Source organism: Lissotriton helveticus, chromosome 9, assembly GCF_964261635.1.
Source record: "Lissotriton helveticus chromosome 9, aLisHel1.1, whole genome shotgun sequence".
Classification (NCBI taxonomy): domain Eukaryota; kingdom Metazoa; phylum Chordata; class Amphibia; order Caudata; family Salamandridae; genus Lissotriton; species Lissotriton helveticus.
Genome location: NC_136070.1, coordinates 287,893,498 through 287,915,728, shown reverse-complemented (window position 1 = coordinate 287,915,728; position 22,231 = coordinate 287,893,498). Strand labels below are relative to the sequence as shown.

At 41.6% G+C, this 22,231-nt stretch overlaps 1 protein-coding gene across 2 annotated transcripts in view; it reads left to right on the top strand.

Moving 5' to 3' along the window:
- The window catches only part of SEL1L (SEL1L adaptor subunit of SYVN1 ubiquitin ligase), a 324,711-nt gene that overhangs the window by 64,031 nt on the left and 238,449 nt on the right, over positions 1-22,231 (top strand). For both annotated transcript variants that reach the window (XM_078660004.1, XM_078660003.1), the window contains exons 4-5: positions 17,732-17,899; positions 20,103-20,208. In XM_078660004.1, coding sequence (XP_078516130.1) covers positions 17,732-17,899; positions 20,103-20,208 — 274 coding nt within the window. The remainder of the gene's footprint in view (positions 1-17,731; positions 17,900-20,102; positions 20,209-22,231) is intronic.

Sequence of the window (22,231 nt, the reverse complement as noted above, 5' to 3'; positions counted from 1 at the left end):
GTTTCCCTTGGATTTTCAGGAAAGCCCATAGTTAACGAGATTTCCAAGCCAGTTACTCTAGAAGTAGGTCCATTGTCCCGCACTACTGATCTGTTACTTACTAAGTCATGTCCAGAAAATCTGTTAGGCATTAAGACACTGAAAGAGTTAGGTGCCGTTATATGCTGTTCCCCAGAGGGAATACGATTGTTCCTACGTGACTTTAAGGGTCACTATGTATTACGAGATTTTGATTCCAGACTGTCTAATGTTCCACAGCACTTATGGGCGCAAGGTCCAACTGATGTAGGTTACATGCAAATCACACCCCATCGTGTGACTCTCAAGCCAGGTGTAGTGTTACCCCGAATCAGACAGTACAGATTGCCACCTGAGGCTGTAGCAGCCTTATCCAAAATTATTGACGAGCTCACAGCTCAAGGAGTAGTTGTAGAAACTGACTCCAATGTATGTAATTCTCCGATCATTCCAGTCATGAAACGTACTGATCCGAATGCACCCCCAGTATATCGATTAGTGATTGATTTACGAGAACTTAATAAATGTATTATTCCTCAGTACCCAGTTGTCCCAGACATCTCTTCCCTATTAACAGCCATTGATTCCGAAGCCATGTTCTTCACTGTCATTGACCTCAAGAATGCATTTTTTAGTGTTCCAATTCATCCAGACAGCCAGTTTCTTTTCGGATTTTGTTTAAATGGAAGGAGCTATATGTTCACACGCGCTCCTCAAGGTTTCACAGAAAGTCCTAGTATTTACAGTCAAGCACTTAAGAGACAACTAGACAATATTCACATGCCAACTGACACTGCCCTGCTCCAGTATGTCGATGATCTACTGATCACAGCCCGTTCTGAACATGCCTGCGAGCGAGCATCCCTTACAGTCCTGTATTTTCTAGCCGAGATGGGGCACAAGGTGTCACCTTCGAAGCTTCAATTCTGTGTCCAGCAAGTGGTATACTTAGGACACTTGCTGTCCAAGAGGGGTAGGCAGTTGACACCAGACCGTATCCAGTTAATAGCGAGTCTTCCCCAGCCCAGAACCCAGAAGGAGGTACGTGCCTTTATCGGCCTTACTTCTTATTGTAGACAATGGATTCCCCAGTATGCATTTCTAGCCAAGCCACTGATACAGTTAACGACACAGGAGGCAGCCGTATCGTCTGTTCTCCCTTGGACATCTGAACACACACTTAGTTTCAACGAGTTAAAGAAAGCCTTATGTCAAGCTCCAGTTCTAGCTACACCGAACTACAGTAAGCCTTTTACACTTTTCGTTACTGAACGTGAAGGTACAGCATTATCTGTTCTCACACAAGATCAAGCAGGACAATACAAGCCCTGTGCTTATTTTTCGAGCACATTAGATCCGGTCGCCCAGGCGTTGCCTGCGTGCCTCAAGTCAGTTGCAGCCACAGCACTAGCTATCAGACAAAGTGATTCCATAGTTTTAGGACACTCCCTGACAGTACAAGTTCCACATTCAGTAGAAGTTCTTTTAAACCGAACACAAACTCAGCACTTGACAATTGCACGTTTAACAGGTTATGAATTGACACTGTTCCAGCCACACATAGAAATTAGACGCTGCAACGTCCTGAATCCTGCTACACTGTTACCATCAGTTAGTTCAAATCCTGACCCACATGACTGTGTGGAAGTAGTTAATATTACGACAAAGCCAAGACAAGACCTGACAGACATTCCGTTACCAGATCCTGACCTGACACTTTATGTGGATGGTTCATGTATGAGAACTAGTACAGGAGAACTAGTCGCCGCGTATGCAGTGACTACTGACACTGAAGTTATTGAAACATACCGTATTGATACCCTGTCCGCTCAAGCAGCAGAGCTAGTCGCTCTGACACAAGCCTGTATACATGCCAAGAACCTGAAAGTTAATGTTTACACAGATTCACGTTACGCATTCGGAGTTGTACACGACTTCGGAGTGCTCTGGCAGGAGAGAGGTTTTATGACTTCTCATGGAACCAAGATTCAGCATGGTCTCCTTATTCAAGCTCTGTTAGATGCCATACATTTACCGACATCCATTGCTATTATGAAATGCAAAGCACATACGAAAGTCACTGACATTATTTCCCAAGGTAATGATCTAGCAGACCGCACAGCCAAGCTTACAGCACAGACTCCAGACAGTCCAGTTAACCTAACACACACTCCAGATCCGACTACATGCATGACAGTTAAGGACCCTACACAAGATGTCATAGATATCCAGTTACATGCTACTCCCGATGAAATCAAGAAATGGTCTGAACAAGGAGGGGTCCAGACAGATCAAGGATGGTTAACGAAGGGTAGAGCCACATGGTTTCTCCCCGACTCTATGGTTCAAGTCATTATCAATACCGCACATAGTCCCGCACATTTAGGAGAAAAAGCTATGTTAGACAGTATCCAGAACATTTGGTTCAACAAGCATTTACGAGCTGCAGCCAAGCAGAAAGTCCGCACCTGTATGATATGTTGTCAGTTTAACCCAGGTAAAAGTGTTCCGGTGGAACGAGGTGGTTTTCAGCCTCCTGACCACCCTTTTGAGGTCCTCCAGATGGATTATATTCAGATGGAGCGATGTCGAGGTTTCAAGTATGTCCTTGTAGTAGTATGCGCTTTGTCCAGGTGGACAGAAGCATATCCAGTCCCAGATTACACAGCCGCGACCACTGCCAAGCAGTTGGTTCGTGAGTTTTTCCCTAGATATGGACTCCCTAGAGTCGTATATTCTGATAACGGTCAGCCATTCTCATCTGAACTCATGAAGCACGTTTCCCTGTTGTTAGGGTACCAGTGGAAGTTCCATTGTGTACGCCATCCTGAAGCAGTCGGTCTGGTCGAGAGACATAATCAGACTCTGAAAATCCGCATTGCAAAAGTCTGTAAAGAAAAAGGTGTGGACTGGCTAGTAGCTCTGCCAGTCGCTTTGTTTTATATGCGCATGGTTGCACATTCCAGATCAGGTCTGTCCCCGTACGAGGTCGTATTCGGCCGCCCCCCTAACATGTGGGGTACTCCTAGACCCCGAAGTATTACCGATGTTTCATGTAATATGCTGACAGATTACCTAGCTTCCTTGATGTCTGCCCTCAACTCATGTCGTTCACAGGTTGCCGCCGCATTTCCAGACAATACCGAGGTGGCACCGCATGAAATCGTTCCAGGTTCCCTTGTGATGGTCCGAAATTTTGACAGATCAAGTCCGCTGGAGCCCCGATGGAAGGAGCCCCGTCAGGTCCTCCTCACCACCCGTACAGCCGTGAAGTTGGAAGGCCGGAAAGGATGGCTACACCTTTCTCACGTTAAACTTTTTAAAGGATTGAAATCTGTTTCTAAAAACATTTCCCAGGATTTGAAACATTACCCGAATATTGCTCTTAAGGACTGTCCCGCAAAAGACATTGTTACAACCCCTCCCTTGGTAGAGAAAACTCCGCAGCAGGAGTATAAGTTCAAGCTCCGGTCTAGTAAAATAAGTCAGTCAGTTTGATTGTATAAGTCCTCCCCTAGGTGAAACGGTTAGACTGTTTCTGACATGTATAAAATAGACCCCCATAGTGAGAGAGTCAGTTTAAACGCAAACCGATGTATTGTTTTTCTGAGTTTCATATTATTCATCAGCATTATGATTTCCTGCACCAGCTATGCTTTCTATCTGTATTTTCCAGTTCCTCATGTAAATATGTCTGCTAATGCTACAATAGAGCACACGTTTAGTGATCTGCCTCCTCACGAATATTCATACCGCCTCGCTATGCGCAACAACTCATTCATCCGTATGTTACATTACTCACACCAGACCAGCAATGCCACTAATTGTTGGGTGTGTGGTCGACTCCCCCCTTTTCAGACACCGAAGGGAGTTCTGCCACTCTTTCCTTATCCATTCTCACATAATGGTTCGTGTGGAGCATGGTCCACGTTAACGTCATCCTCAACAGATATGTCTTTTCTTAACAGCACATGTTTCCCAGACAAGCAAGGTCTCCCCCACAGAACAGGTTTAGATCTAGAAAATGAAGTGTATAATTTAGGTAATTATTCGTCGAATTTCATGGTCCTGAATGTTCAGTCTGATACTACTCCAGACTTACCTGCTATTTCAGTACTACCAGTCAAAGGCGAATTATGTGTCCGTAATTATGGTTCTGTACACGTAGGACATAGTGATTGTACTACTGTTATCAAGTATAGTGACAGTGGGAAATCTATTTTTAAAGCTTCACGTCATTCTTATTTTATTTGTGGTCAAACTGCATATGTTCGTCTGCCCCTCGATTGGGAGGGAACCTGTTACATTGCCTTCCTACTGCCACCTGTTTTCCTAGCCCCATCTGATTATCACAGAAACACACATCTAGTACACATTAGACATAGAAGGGAGTCCCCAATTGTCGATTATACTGAAACTACTCTAGAACAGTATACAGATTTCAATAAAGGTTTCTTCTTCTTCGTAGGACCTGTCCAGAATAGTAAACTGATCCGTAGGTTAACAAGAACCCTTGAAGCTGTAGTTAATGAGACTGCCTCTGCTCTAGGTAACTTAACCGAAGAACAATCTGCTATGAGATTTGTCGTTTTGCAAAATCGTCTCGTCCTTGACGTCATACTGGCCGATAGGGGCGGGGCCTGTAGAGTCATCGGATCTAGTTGCTGCATTTTCATTCCAAATAACGCGCCGTCTGTTTATTCAGCTATAACCAGACTCCATAAAATTGCCCATCTGTTACACCAAGATCCAGGCACCTGGACATGGTCCGGTTGGTTCTGGAATATAATTTCCGCCTGGGGATGGAAAGTCCTGTCCTTTCTAGGTATTGCAGTAGCGATCATATTTAGCTGCTGCCTCTGTATACAATGTGGCCCTGCGATTTGCGGCATTTGTGCTACCTCTTGTATTCCTAGTCCCAAGCCCCGTTCTAAGTCCCGTTCCAGGATAATTCGAGACGAGCAAATGATACTGTATGAAATGATAGATGGTATCATGAACATTGATGTTTCCTGATGGAAACGTAGTGACAAGGAGGGAATGTGGAAAAGTAAATTTTGCCATGTTCTGTGTCCCTACGCCTCATCCATCATATGTTATGTGTGCATGACCAATATGCATATGTTATTCCCCATGTCCGATTAATGACGCAATTACAGTTGTGTCCACCTCTAGTATGCCAGTTTCCGGTCCTCGTGAATACTACGAATATCAGGCCTATGTAAAGTTACGTTGCCACGTTTCTCAGTGTGCACGTTATTCCATTATAAAGTCCCCGTTTCCAGGCCTCAAAAGGGCCCGGACATTAGACTCAGCTCCTGTCTCCTGAAGTCCTCGCCGAGGAGCGATACAGCCCCCACCTGTATCCTCGACCTTTCACTTACTTCCTGCTTCGCAGAGCCCGGTGCAGCTTGGCTCTGCCTCTGAGTCTGCCAAAAGTATGTTATAGTTCCAGTTATCAGTTCAGTCCTCCTTCTCTGCATTCCTAAGCTACTGAACTGCATCAATAGTTTCCGTCATTGTCTAGCCTTCTCGGCTCCATGTTAGAGAAATACTGCATTTACTGGTCATTTAATATTCCTCATCACGCACTACATGTAGAATAATGCATGGTCCAGTCTTAGAATCAAGTTAGCTTTTCCCCTCATGACTTCTAGTTTATATCAACATGTTCCCTAAACATCAGATACCAGATAGGGTTTAGGTACATGTCGCTCCGACCCTCCAGACTTTAGTCTCTGCTCCTAACACAGAGTTCATAGCCCCCAGCTTCTCCTAGTAACACTTCATTGCCAGTTTTCGCCCCTCCAATGTTTCCGCCCCATTCATGACATATTCTGTTACGTTTGCACCACATGTCTATGTATACGCCCAGTTACACCTACTTTTACTATTATCTTTCGCGACTGCTACGCGTCACGCCTTCTGCTCCACCCACTGCTACGCCTACTGCAATGTAATGCTATGTGTTTGCGCTATGTATATAAGTTGATGTATTGTTATTAAAAGTTAGCGCGCTCATCCCAGACCCAGCCCCAGCAGCTGCTGGGACCCTGTTACCCTGCTGGGCCCCTGTTCCTATGCAGGTTGTCCTGATCCTGTCCTTATGCTGTAATAAACCTGCAAAAGCTCCTACTACCTCGAATCTTGACTCTTATTTATTGAGCTATCTGTTATGCTATATGCCTAGTCAAAAATAGGGTATTATTTATTTATTTACCACACGGGAATGAAAAGTATGTTGACTAATACTAAGCAAATTTATTCTGCGGCCTTTTATGCTTGATTGTCCACATCAGGTTTTGACTTTTGGAAAGACAACATTGAGACAAAAACTGTCTGGAGCACAAAAGACTGGCAGGTGCAAGGTTTGGAAGCCTTATTCAGAGCCTGCATCATCCCAGGACAAATAATGTTTATAAATGACACTGTTCAACAGACATCTTGTCTTGGCCTTGCTAAGATAAAAGATTTGAATAAACCGTTCATACCTAAACTCGCACCTGATAGTAATGGAACTACAGATGAGGAGGTAGACGTGAAATATATTTTACAAGAAAACCGAACTAATCCTGATTGGAAAAAATGGTTAATCTGGCCCACAGACACGAATAACTGTCAAGATAGATTCCTGGACACGACACAAGGGTTTACAGTAACTAGGCCAGATCCAAGATATATCCAGAGACAACATCCAGGGATAATAACAGCTTACAGTGTAGGAAAATTGTGCCTTGAGTGGCTACAAAAATCCGCACTTGCAGATATAAAACAACACTTAACTTTACTTAAAGATGGCATTCATTTTAGAGAATTCTTACTAGGACCCGCAAACAACGTCATATACGTCGGTATTTACGCTGCTTATAATGAAGCATGGAAAGTCACGCAAATGGAAACTGCAGAACGAAAGCGAGAAATTGACCGTATTAAGTTAGAGAAAGCTCTCTCTGTAGTTGACAATGGGTTAACAACTCTGTCATCCAGAATTTATTCTTTGGACATCATTGTATCCTCTGCCATAGACCTAATAGAACAAGACTTGCTCATGTTACAACATGGACAGTCTCAATTGCGTTCTATAATGCTGCTAGACTGGACGTTACAAAACCTTCGTTCAGGCTATGTGCCTTGGCGTCTAATCAACATCACGTCATTGTTTACTGGATTTAACCTTACAGATAAACAAATCTCTTTGGCACAGAGGGGATCAGACTATACAGTGCTGAGCATAGAAAAAATGGAAAGATTACCATTAACCGTTTCTGAGAAACCAGCTGTTGAATGGATAATACATGGCACCATCACGATACCAGTGACCATTTTCCAGTTTCAGTATTGCTTAACACACATACCAGCAAGGGGTGGGTAAAGAATACATAAAGTCGACCTCGGATTTACCATACACACATAAATGTTGGAGTGGGGAAAAGGAGGTATTTCTTAGTGGTAAAAATTGCAAAACCACACTGACCAGTACACTTCTATGTCAGGGTATTAATTTACATGGAGCCTGCGATGGTTCTTCGACCAATTTATCATGCCACCTGCAGGGTTCCCCGGCAGCAGTGATAGATCCAATTTTTAGGCAGCTAGCCAATGGGAGCTACATAATGTTGAATGATCACAGCTGTTGTGGAATGATGCCAGGAATAGCCTATCTCGTTAGTGTGTCAGCCAGGGTCACTTGCTGTATGCAAGTATTGTTTCCTAAAACTAAGACAGACTGGGAGTCGCCGCTATGGCCTTCACTGAACATCTCTTCTATACAAATTGATACTTTAAGCAGAATGAAAGTCTTTCTTTTACAAAAAACTGTGCCACTGACCTCGTCCAGAGAGACGTATGATCTGCAAGGTCCTCTGAAGAGATACATGCCTTATTATCAACAAACTGCCCCAATACATTTTGCAGAAATGTTAGGTTGCATCTTAAACATGTCTGATACCAGTGGTATTGTACATGTATTTAAGATGATTTTTTCTGGACTGTTAGCACCCTGTGAAGCAGTCCTAGGCATTTTTCCAAACTTTGTGCACTCTGTGTTCGGTGGCCTGCCTCTCATTTTGGGACTCGTAGCAGGGCTACTATTTTTGTTCTTTCTGCTCTGATATGGCAAGTCCAGTCACCAGCGATACCCAGATTACCAGGGAGAACACTCTTCTGGCAATGCACTATCGTGAGCGCATAACACAGATTCTTGGCTTGGCTCGTTTGAAAGAACTGAACACCACGTGGTTCTTATCGATCAGACCAATCTGGCAAGATTGCATCATACCTGTTCTATGATGCCTGCTTTGTGGAGAGGAATGCGTGTTGAATATCTGTCTAACACTTCCATCAGCACTGCCAACGGATGTTGACGCTTTGCTTGGTTCGGTAACGGCTCATGCATTGTGTTGTCCCCAGCGGCTACCAATCCTGATGATGGCATTCATTGAGGTCTCACCGGCAATTCCAGCTGAGGGTGAGATACGTGGACCAACAGGTACACAGGTACCATCTATGCCAACATTGCTAATGCGACTGATGCTGACGGCGATGCTTCTCATCTGTGTGCGATTTGATCTACTTAATGAAGTGGTTAAACTTTCACCTACTGCGGTAGACAATTTCTTTGCCAGCTTAGAAGATTTAATGTTTTTTCCTGACACCGAGAATAACTTTTGAAATTAGCACACGGCGTTCTATCAACTTTGAATTCGACCTTCGTTTTTCAAAACAAAAAAACTTCTAACTTTGAAACTGTATTTTTCTACGATTTGATTTTACTTTTTTCCAAAGTAATCTGCTTAAAGTAGAACTATTCTTAGAGAACAAGAATTCTTTGAATACTTCCTAGAAACAATATTGGACTTATCCACAAACCAAAACAGTTCATATATTCTGCTATGTGAGGGTGTCAATTTTTTTTTTCTGTCTTTATAGCCATTTCATAAATGTAAGTTTTTATGATTCATTCAGTTAGCATTGCCAATATCATACTTTATGCTCGAATCAAAATCATTGCTTTTAAATGCATACTGTACGAATTCTCATTTTACGTGTACAGCCATTTTCAAAAGCATTTTATGCATTTTTTGGGTGGGATTGTAATCATATGCTTTAGATATGTTTTAGTGCTTACATTTTAGTAATGTCGAACATAATAAAGTGGAGTGAGTGTTGTACAGCATTTTAGGACCCTAGTGTAATTTTCCTGATTCATGCCCTTATATCGGTATAAATCACCATGTCCTTATATAGGCATAGAAATCATAACCATATTTAGACATAGTTCATGCGGTCCAAATACGGCATGGCTACTTCCACAAGTTCCGAAAATCCACAACAATTTCTTGGAAAACTCTGCTTCAGCAGTTCGGGACTTCCCCTTGCTTGAAAATTGATTTGTCCAAGAACTCATGGAGTTTTCTAAGAACTGAGACTCTTTGATGACGTTATGTCCACCTTTACGTCAAACTCGGCACCTTCAAGGTACAAATATGCCCACACTTGCCCAAGCAAACACACGGTGGTTTGGAGCAGTTCGACTATCTACTTGCCCGCCCGACGCATCTCGCTACAGCAAGTGCCGAAGGAAGCCGACCCTCCAGCAGACGCACTGAGAGAGACGCGGTCTTTTCTCCTGCCGAGAAATCCAGCTCCAGTATTTCCAAGCTCCCCTTGCGGTGTGTTGGGAAATCGAGTCCTGAGACAGAGAGATACCAGACCTCCTTCATTCTAAACCAAGGTACGGATCTGATTAGACCCTATGAGAAATCTTGGATAGATCATTGGCAAAAGAATAATAAACTTATGCTACACCACACTTACTTCTTCCCTCTTCCCTTGTACTAGACTTAGGTTAGGTACATTGGGGTAGGCATATTTTAGAAGCACCAGATGAATACTTTTAGTCTTTATTTATTTATGTATTTTATGGCTTAGAAACCATACCATGCTTTTACAGTATTATTTTATAATACTCTTCTTGCTGTACGCATTATACTTTACAGCCAGTATTACGAGTGTAGCAGTTCATTTTTTCTGCATGAGAAAGAAGATTGTTCAATAAATACTTTTTATTGAAAACGCCCGTCTTTCTATTTTCTCTGCACCTCTGATGAAACGAAGCATGCATGAATGACTGAGTAAAATATCTATCTATTGTTTCCATGACTGAAGATCAGTTTCATCTTGGGGAAACAAAGTTGTCATGTTTATGCGGTTGTTAGAAACGAATTCCTTCTTGTAAATTCAAAAACGTTTCTAGTGACCTCTGATCTAACTGCCACTCGCAATTAAATGTAATATATTCGATAGAGACCTAGTAGACATAAGTCCTACGTCACGTCTATAGGATATATTATTCCAATGCACAGAGCCTATTGGGAGTATAGGAACTACACTACATTACATCTGTAGATTCAATATGTTAGACATCCTTTTAGGCACCAATTTTGTTTATCGAACATTTCACTATTCCTGCAGCGTTTGTACACACTTATTTGATTGCACCTACCAATGTGTCAATATCACATTTATTTGTCTCTCAGTTTCAATGTTGAGGGTATAAAATGTGTGTCTTCAACACAGGCACTCAAAACGCTTGATACAGCCAATACTCGTATCTCTATCACTATTTACTCTCATAATTGTCACAGTATTATTGCACAGAACCTCATAAAGTGCAAATCCTTGTCTAAGCATAATATCCCACAATATCTTAGTCCTACGCATAAAGTGATAATGCTTGTCTGAGACTGTTCTTATATTCGTATTCCCACAATTAAAGAGCAAAAGCATAATCTAAAACCTATAAAGTGCAATCATGTGTATAAATAAAGTTCAAATGCAGCAAATCCTGCTTGCCATAATAATCATATACAGGTCAAATGGTGCTCATACATGTGTCTCCACTGGGTCACATTTATTTTAAAGTGCAATTCCCATTTGTAAACACAATTCTATATCTTTTATGATCAGTTGTTATTAAAGCGCAAAAGCAAGTGTGTATATTTCAATTCAAAAGTAGATCTACATTTTTCACTCTCATAAATACATAGAAAATGGAAGTGCAAAAAACCACTGTACACTTTTGTAGTCATAAACAATTTCTATGTTACTAAAGCGCAAATGTGTTGAGGTATATTACTCTCAATTAAAAAAAGTCAATATTGCAAAAATATGACATAAAAATCAGTATGGCACATACTAGTGGTAAGAGAAGAATGAAAATAAACAATCATATATCGCACTGCTTGCAACTAAACACTGTGGCTAAACTGGTCATATCTGAAGTGGTATTACAAGATACTGTGTCACAGACTTATGCATGTCCCTTCCAACGTATATTAAAAAAAATAATGTGCAAATATCGATCAGTACTGGGAAATGTGCAAATCAGAAACCGTGTACACTGGGCAATTATCTCATAGTGCCCAGATCACAGAGGATCCAACAATGCTGTTCCAACAAAACACTGAGACAAAATACATATATGTATATGTATGTGTGTGTGTATATATATATATATATATATGTATATATGTATGTGTGTATATATATATATATATATATATATATATTACCTACTGGCGGTCGCCAGTAGGTAGTTATAGTTAGGATTGTTTTCCATAGGAAATCCGCAACATTCTATTGGGAATAACTTTGGCGCCGGTTGAGGAATCTGCCTGAAATTTCCTCAAATTTGCCTCGCGGTGCTCCGGTCCTTCCCTGAAAGTTTGGGGGGGATTCGTCAAGCGGGGGCCGAGATAAAAGGGGGGTCCCAAAACATGTTTTCCCCATGTTAATTTCCATAGGGCGGTTGGACTCACTTTTAGCTCGAACGGCTGAATGGATTTCCACCAAACTTGGCAAAATTGTAGGGACTGGTAGCCCGATGTGCCTTTGCTATGTCTCAAGATATATGCTCCAGTGGATTTTGAGTAATTTAGGTTAAAAAAAAATATATATATCTATAAGCGCGCCCTGGTACGCACACCGGGGCGCGCAATAGCGCGTACCGCGAATACGCGAGCGGAAAGCTGATTGGCTCTCGGGTGTTTGTAAACATTCCAAACAGACTGGAGCGGCCGCCATCTTGTGTCTCGGTAGGATAGAGACACAAGAGGGGCCAAAAACAAAGGTGGAAATAACCAAAAGGGGGCAGGGTAGACCCCCCCTGGCCCCCTAGGTTTGATTTGGGGGACATAAAAGGGCCCCGGCGCTGAAAACGAAAAAAAAAAATTCGATTTTTGCGGGGGGAGCGACCGGTACGTGCCCCGGTACGCGTACCGGAGAGCGTACCGTGGAGAAAAAAGCATGACAGAGTTTCCCAAAAAAGTTGCTTTTTTTTATACATTAGAGGTAGTTCTAAAAAGAACTGTTGTTTTTATTCTTTTTGTTGTTTCATTTTTTTTTGTTGTTTTTTTTTACTTTTCTGAACAGTTTTATATTTTTTTGTATTTTTAAGGGGAGAAACAAAAAACAGGGAATTCTAAAGGGCTCAACAGGAGCAAAAAAAAAAGCGGAAAAAATTGTTTCCTTGGGCACTTGTGGTTATCCCAAGCACGGTTAATAAGTGTGATGCTTTTCTCTCCATAGCATATTGTTTGTCCACAAAAAATACAAACCATTTTAAAATTGGAAAACTTTGTTTGTATGGTGGAGCACATCTCCCTAACTTCCGGTCCCGATGGGGTGGGAACATTAGTTTGGGAGGTGCTGGCAGAAGATTGGACAGGGTTTCTGGCCAGTTCCCTGACCTCTGCCCTAGCATAGTTATTTGGATGCTTCCGTTGCATATGTCTGATCATGGTGTGGTTGCCAAAGGATTATTTTTTGTTGGGATTCCCCCTTGACAGCTCCTGAGGACATATTAAGCAGGTTGCCTTAGGCGCATTTACTTTTTTCTTGTCCTTGGGGATTGAAAAAAACTGCCAGATGATGTGCTCTTTAGGTTTGTAGGTAATATTGTCCTCTGAGGAATCTCCTCTCCTCCTCCTCCTCCTCCTCCTCCTCCTCCTCCTCCTCCTCCTCCTCCTCCTCCTCCTCCTCCTGATCTCCACCACTGTGAAGTTGTGGTGGTCCTTGTGGTGGTGGTGGTCCAGAAGCTCCAGCAGCTGCAGCTAATGTAGCCATTTTCTACTGAAATAACTGCAGGTCTACCTCTCTCAAAGCACAAAGGTAGAATGAGGAAAAAAGGTGGGGTCTTTCATCATTTGGAAAAGAAAACTGTTCTGAACCAATGAAAAGTGTTATTTTTAGGTCACATGACCTGGCCTTACATCATTAGGAAACCAAAAGTGAAATGAACCAATACAAAGTTTTATTTTCAGGTCACATGACCCGACGCGCTTACGCTACGCGCCCCGGGGCGCGCCCGGGGAACGTGTACGCCGCGGGCGTCATACGCACCGCGCGGCTACGCGATACGTCACGATGTTGTTTTCGTTCGCGGCAATAGCGTTAACGGGACGCTCCCCGGTACGCGCATCGGGCGCTTACTGGGGCGCTTACCGGGAAGCGCACCGTGAGCGCTCCATGGCAAAACACAAAAAATAAAAATAAACATGATCACTATATTAAAGAAAAATAGTATTATATAAATATACAATATAAGGATTCATTATAAAAAAGTAAAATATTTCATAGCTACAGAAATTAGCTATTAAAAAACCTATGAAATTCACTGAAAAAACCATAGGTTTCACACCAGTTATAGTTACCTGGAAATTTTACTGACATAAAACCATTGAAATTCCCACCTTATAGTTAGTTGGACTCACTATAACTCGCGCGCCCGCAATGCACTGCTGATGATGTCACATATTACATCATTCATGACATGGTTAGTGACATCACTGATGACATCACTGATGACATCTCATGACATGGTTAGTGACATCACTGATGACATCACTGATGACATCTCAAATGACATCACTGATGACATCACTGATGACATCTCAAATGACATCACTGATGACATCACTGATGACATCATCCATGTGATAATACGATGCACCTCCTCACACTCTAATCTAACATTTAATACACCCACTGTTAAATAAAAAATACCATTCCTGAAATTATTGACACACCAATACCAGTAACTACATACGCACTCACTGATTTCTAGGTCTACACAAACATCCACTCATTCACACATACAATCACTCATACATACAGTCACTCATCAATAGAACACTATCATATCCACTCATACACCTATACAGACACTCACACGCTGACACTCATCCACAGAGTTATTCTCACACCTAGTCAGTCATGCAAAGAATCAATCACACTCCCATTTTCTCATCTATACATTTATACACACAAAACCTTAATTATTCAAAAATAGACTTACACATACTTACTCTCTTTTACAATCACTGATACAAGTACACATTGATCCATACAGCCACTCACGCAATCACTGGCTCTCATGTATAGTCATTTATATATTCCAACTCTCACATGCACTGTGTTTTACATATGTACTTACTTGGACATGTAGCACTGAGATATCCATTCACTCACCAACACAGTCATGCACACAGTCAACCACCCATACAGCTGTTTCCACATGTACTCTTGAACCCATACAGCTAGTTAATCAACTGGTCACACATCTATGCACAGGGTCACACACCTACCAGCCACACACACACACACACACACACACACACACACACACACACACTCAGCCTCACATACAAATACTTGGGCAACCAATCAATAAACCATATAGCGACTCATATAGCTATTGATCAACACATGCAGCAGCTTACACAACAACAGACATACTGATGCTCACATTCAGACAGTTTAGTCACTAACCCATGCATTCAGTAAGACACATTTAATCACTCACGTATACAGTCAGTCATGCACCAACTAAATCCTTCATCTAGACACTTATACACCCACTCATTCTTGAATATGTAAAACATATTTAAACTTTACAGAAACACAGTCACTGGATGATGTCATTTGAGATGTCATTTGAGATGCCATTTGAGATGTCATCAGTGATGTCATCAGTGATGTCATCAGTGATGTCACTAACCATGTCATGAATGATGTAATATGTGACATCATCAGCAGTGCATTGTGGGCGCGCGAGTTATAGTGAGTCCAACTAACTATAACGTGGGAATTTCAATGGTTTTATGTCAGTAAAATTTCCAGGTAACTATAACTGGTGTGAAACCTATGGTTTTTTCAGTGTGTATATATATATATATATATATATATATATATATATATTAAAGTGCCCATATAGGTCTGTTCATAAATGAACATGTAGCCCATCATTAAGGTTATGTCCTTTACGGTTTTCCAGTGCCTAGGAGAATAATCATCCGTAATTCGCACTGATATACTTCCAATTCCCTGTTGCTCTATGTTGGTGGATCTTAATGTGCCTAATACCATAATATTGCAAAGATGTTAAATTGCCTTGGTGCAATACCTAAAATGTTTAGCCATGGGGTCAGCTCGGTCCTGATGCATGATGGTCTCAATGGGCTGCAAAATTCTTAATCTCAGCCTGTTAATGGTACTGCCAACATAACGCATTCCTCAACCACATTCCACTACATAGACCACAAACTCAATATCACACATGATTTTTCCTTGATCTTGCATAGCCTGCCTTCAAATGTCTTGTACTCTGTACAATTGGTTCCAAATTTGCAGGCTTTGCAGTTGGCACATTTCTTGAAACCATTCGTTCTACTGGTCAGCCAGTCTGGTTCTTGATAAACCATAGATCTTGTGAACATGTCTCCCAAAGATGGTGCCTTCTGATATGTAATCTTGGGTTACTGTCCTATAGCATCTTTCAAATGTTCTTCATGTTTCAAGATGTGCCAATTAAGCTTGATCAGGGAATTAATATGCCCATGTGCCATGTTGTAGCCCATAAAAAAAGTATCACTTGATCCTAGTCACTCGTGACCTCGGTTGTGGTAGCCTGAGAGTTCATGAACAGCAATTGCTACCTGTTTTTCTTCAGAACCCTCTGTTTAGCTTCTTGGAACATGCTGGCTCGATATCCTCATCGGAGAACCGTGCAGACATCAACCTGGCTTCTGTTTCAAATGATGCATCAGAAGAGCACATCCTATGTGCCTTTAGCAGCTGACTATAGTGTAAACTCCATTTCAAGGAGTGTGGATGGCCTCTATTGCCTTGCAGAATTGAATGAGAGGCAGTCTTTTTTTTAAAAACATTAGTTTGGATGGAATCACCTACATCTTGTAGTTTATCATCCAGAAAATCAATTTCACATGCTCTCCATTGTACAGTCAATTGTATGTGGTAGGGATTAGTATTTAGAGTTGTAACATATTCAATCAATGATGCCTCATCTACATCCCACAGGATAAACAGATTGTCAATGAAGCGCACCCACATTGCGATCTTACTGGTGTGATGCACATTACACTCCATCTATAACTTCTTTCTCCCACCAGCCCATATAGATGTTTGCATAAGTGGGGGCGAATGCTGCCCCATCGCTGTGCCATGCTTCTGGAGGTATGCTTTTTTTTGTCAAAAAGAAAGAGGGGCATTGTAGTATATTGTACAAGTGACAGGGATCTTGATCTAAAAAAATAACGGCATGCTTCTATGCCATAATCGTGGGAAATGTTTGACTTTACATAAAAAGTCATTAGTATCCTGTACATACAGGATAATGCAAGTTTGGTGACATAATGGCTTAGTATTTGGATCCAAGAAACGGGAACTTCTCTCCAATAAAGACCACATCATACTGACAATCGTCCTTCCCAGAGTATTTGAACGGTCCTTGTGCACTTTCGGGAGACCGTAGATGACCAGTGTCCTGGGATGATCAATCTCTAGGTATAGATGGTCTTCACATGATAACAGCCCCTATTCAGCCCATCCACTGAGCATGGCATGATATTCCCTCTGACCACTGATGGAGTTGCTTTTTAGTTCTTGATAGTGTTCCTTCAACTGCCTGTTCATCTCTCTAGTGTATTGGCTGGTGTTTAAAATAACAACACTGCCTCCTTTATCTGAGGACTTGAGGATGATAGATTTAGTATTCCTCGATGCATTTAACTCATGCCAATCTTGTGCCTTGAAGTTATTATGGTCCCTACGTCTATCATGTAGTATCCTATTTCTACTGTATCTTCACGCCCCCACTCCTTCCCCGGTAATCGTGTCCCAGTTTACAAAATGGCGGCTGCAACTTTTTATCACGTTATTGCTGTTGGTGTGTGGAACCGCAGTGGATCTGCATCTCTCTAGAGCTACATCAATCTTTTTTCTTTAATAACTCTAAAACTATGGAACAGATTTAGACCACATTACAAAAATCGCTCATTCTAGACCAGTGTAATTTCATTCAGCATTTCGGCCTATAGTCATGTCTAAAATTCCGATGGGAAATTGCACTGGGAAAACATGTTTTAGGCCCCTACCCTTTTTCTCGGCCCCCGCTTGACGAATCGCCCCAAAAATATCCAGACAACAACTGAAGTGAGTTGTACACGTGAAGATTCGTCAAACAAAGCCAAAGTGCCAGTAGGTAATATATAATGTACACACAACTGATCCTTCCCTGCTCGAATAGGATGCTTGACATAGTTTGAGACCATGATTGTATATTTTCTCCGATCCACTGTTAAGTAACTTTATTTTAATGTCGAAGACTTATTCTATTCACATTTCCATTTTCCAGTTGTGACAGCCATTGGTGGTACAGCTGATGGTGAACCTTGCCAGTTTCCATTCTTGTTCTTGGATAAGGAATATGGAGAGTGTACCACAGAGGGCAGGGAGGATGGAAGACTCTGGTGTGCAACCACTTACGACTACCAGAAGGATGAAAAGTGGGGCTTCTGTGAAAGTGAGTAACCTCTCCACCTGATGTTGCCTTAATAACCACTATTTAAAGAGCTAGGGCTCTTCTCAGTTGACCTCTAATCTCAAAAATGTATACTGCAACAATGTTATTGAATACGTTCCCCAATAGTCAGAAGGTGGTGGAATCGTAGGTTTGATCAGTTTTACCAGCTTGAAACAAGTTGTCCTTTGCCCTAATTCCCAGTGTAAAAATGTGATAAATAAATCATGTAGCTTTAACCGTAAGAGAATATGCTTTTTGAACATGTAAAAAGTAAACGTGCAGCTTAAATATGTGGTAGGCTCTCTTTCCTAATGTGCTTCTACAACTAGGCAGGAAACTACTGAAAATTCTCTAATTGTAAAATCGTTCATCACTTTAAAATGTGCTGTTTGATGTACAAAAAAGAGACCTTACAGTGGAACCTTCATAAACTCAGCACCGAACATAAAGTAGCCCCAGATGAGTTTTTGTCCCCACAGATTTTACAGGGGTTTGTGTGCAGACTGAGTAACACCCACTGTAACAATGCTGGATCCCTAAAGATCATATTTACATGAGAAGAACCGCACAGATGCACCTCAAAAAGTTAGCACAAGACAAGTCAGATTTTGATCTATAGTTCCAATACGTCACGGAAATCGAAGTTCCTCAGTTTCATTTCTTTATTTCAAAGTGGAAAAATGAAACGCCATACAGCCGACGCGTTTCGTCACGAAAAAGGGACTTCTTCAGGGCTTATCACAAACTGTTGGTCTACAAATGCGCAGTATGATAAGCGGATAGGTGAAAATCCTGCAAAGTCGAAACGTTCCTATCGATGGGGAGGATCGTTTTCTCAGGTTGAGAACAAAAGATCCAATGGTGATCCAATACGAATAGCTACAAAGTCCAGTATTGCCAGTATGTGCGGATTCAGGTGGATAGATCTGTATATGATGAATAGATCTAACTGACATCCATATTTCAAGTATCAACCCTCAGCATGGAGATGTTTATTCAGAGTATAGGAAATGTAAAAAAGACCCAAATCGTGATATGATGGGCACGAACTGTGATATCCAAAAGCAAAATCCGTTCTGCCGCGACCGCAATGAATCCTCCCTGAAGAAGTCCCTTTTTCGGGACGAAACGCGTCGGCTGTATGGTGGTTCATTTTTCCACTTTGAAATAAAGAAATTAAACGGAGGAACTTCGATTTCCGTGACTTATTGGAACTATAGATCAAAATCTGTCTTGTCTTGTGCTAACTTTTTGTGGTGCATCTGTACTGTTCTTCTCATGTGCTGTTTGATGTGTTTCATTTGCTTTCTCACACCATAAGATTTCACTCATTTCACTAACCAATGTATTCTGGTATATCTTTATACTGAATAGAGCATTAGTGATGTTGAACTTATTGAAGATATTTGTTTCCATTGTCTCATCAATACTTCCGGATAGAAATGTTTCAGTGTTTTAGTCTAGCCCTTTGTCCTCACAATGGGATATTGACAACAGCTAATAGAATAGGCTTGCAAAGGTTAACTTTCCCTCCTGTATCTAGTGCAAGACATATTAGAAACTTTTTAGATAACTGCTCACCGGCATGAATGCTTACCCTGAGAAATAGGAGGAGGTGCGACAGACCATCGGAAGACCCGTTTACATTGGACGAACAGTGCTGAATTTTGCTAATGTTTCATGCTTTCATATTTATGTGTTTCTAGTTAGAGAGCAACACTCGCTCGACTTCTCTTTTCAATGCCACCTTGCCCTTGATGCTTTATGCGTTTTTTCTTCCTTATTCTTCACCAGATTGCTGTGTGCTACTCCTAACAGAGATTACTTATTATCCGGATCTTTTTTTTGCAGGGAGACTTTGTCTTACAGCTGATCATCGCTACTGCTGTGATTACTTCTCTTTGATTTAATTAACAATTCCTATTGCAACTTGTTAGGGAACTCAGCTTTTCAGACTCTCAACATTTCTTTAATACATTGCATCCTTCCACTTTGCGGTCGCTAAGCCTGTGATGTTTTGAATCGCGGACATTGCAACCACGACATAATACATCGGGACTTTATATGTATTTTTGACTGTTGACTCTGCCATCGAAATCCTCCCCCTTCTTTCTTTGTCTACCTTCAATGTTTTATTTCCTCTTTTGCTGTTCTTTTAACTTCTGACATTTTAAAATGTAACTGTATCTAATTATTTTTGTAGCTGAGGAACAGTCCAACAAAAGACGGCATCAACAGGAAGCAGAAGAGTTGTACCAGCTTGGCATGAAAATCCTGAACGAAACAAACAAGAAATCAATGAAGAAAGAGTAAGTGTGCCATATGAAAGGTAACACCATCATAATTGCAACATAAGATAGGACTTCTGAATGCTTCTAACACATGCTTAATTCTGTATATTCCCTTGTATGAAGTGATTAACAACACTGCAAAAATCAGTTGCTGGAGATCACCAGAGAACAATTGATCATTATTGACTCACTAGTTTTGCGAGAGCTGCTATTTAATTTCTTGGTTGTGGTTCTCTTTTTAAGTGCGGGGAAAGTGCCTGTACACCTAAACCAACGGTCATAAAGACCACGTTTCTGGCAACGTTTAAATAATGTTTAATGGAGCTGGGGTTTAGAGGCCTTTCCCCTCCACACTTTGCCTTGGTTCCACATGATTTCACAATATCCACGTTCGCAAAACAAATATATTTTCTATGGTTTCATGGTGCCACAAGCAGTAATTTGGGTGCAGTGCATTACAGGAAACCACTGCAAGCGAAATTTCAGTTTAGACCATCAGTCTTTTGGTCATAGGCATTTACAGATCTTTAAAGTTTCTATTGCTGGGCTTCATGGTAAATTTCACCAGTTTCCTCTCACAGAAACATATATCTGCCAAAAGCGCGGCCCAAATATGTGTAACCCTAATCTCTAGAGTGTGTAGGGTATTATACATGTGCTGATTTTCAATAGTACTGAGCAGTAGTCCAAACACTAGGTACCAGGATATGGTTTTTATGGGGGAGATTCCATGGGGAATAACTGCAGTATTTAGTTCTGGGGTCTGCAGCACCCAAGAAAATAACAACCCTATCCCTGCAAGGGCGTGAACCTCAGCTTTGTTCTTCTTGGTCCTTTGAGCTTGGGGGAGGGGTAACAGATGTAAATAGAATTGCGTTGGACTCGGGGTGCCCACGGGGCGTAAACTGGGTACTGTGCATTGCTGAAATTTGGAAAGGGACTGCAAGCGAAATGCTTGTTTAGGCTTCTTGTCTTTTGGTCACATTTATCGTACCTGGGCTATGTGGAAACGTACAATAACCATATATTTTTGACACTTGCAAAACTTAGTTTGTATCACTGGATGCAAGACCATAGGCCTGATTGGATGGCTGGAATCTTGCTACGATAGTCACGTTTGTCAGATTTTTAACATTGTTCTATCTAAAACAAGGTAGTTTCATTCAATTCTTTTAACAAAGACATATCCTTCCAAGGCTTGGCCCAAATCTCTGTTTTCGTGGGTCTCCTGAGTGTTGGGTATGAAATGTATGACTTTTCAGTGGAATTGTACAACAGTACACAGACTAGACGCCAATGTTGTTTGAGGAGATTACATGGGGAATATCAGCAGTATTTTAGTTGGGGTTTCACAGGTGCACAGGGTAATCTACCAGCCTCCAACATTTCTGAAAACTAGAGACACAGTGGCTTGTGTGGCTACAAAATATTTTATTTCCCCAAATTCCCCGGAAATGTCATGGGTAAAATAATTTCTTCACTTGTCAATGACCCCAGAACTCAATGGTCTTACCCATTTGTTGTTTCCACACTTTTCCAGGTAAAAACGCTTCCTGCTGCATTTATGGGTGGTCCTATTGCAAGAGACGGGAATAGACCACAGTTCTTAACCGAAGTCTAGGCTGGGTCACAGGCGTGTAGGTTTATGCCCCTAGGCAAAACAATGCAAACATAGGGCTTCTTGCGGGGGCATAGTTGTGTCTCTGACTCAGCAGAGCTCGTGACTCTGTTTAAAATTATTTGTTTAGTCTAAAAACAGTATCTGGACCCTTGCTGGAGAACAGATGGGCAGCTCCTAGGAGATAAAGGAGCTGTCGGACACTGAATCAGGATTTCACACTTGGAAGGGGAGGGACTAAGAACAATCTTAGTCCTTCTCCCTTCTGACCCCAACCTTCCCTCGCCCCCTTTCTGGTCAATTTCTTCCATTGCTGGAAGGGAAGGAGTGGAGGAAGGGGAGTTTGGGTTGTAGCTGGGCTGCTCTCCCTGCACTCTTTCCCACTACTTCCCAGCCTGGATCAAGCAAGTGGGCTAGGGAGGA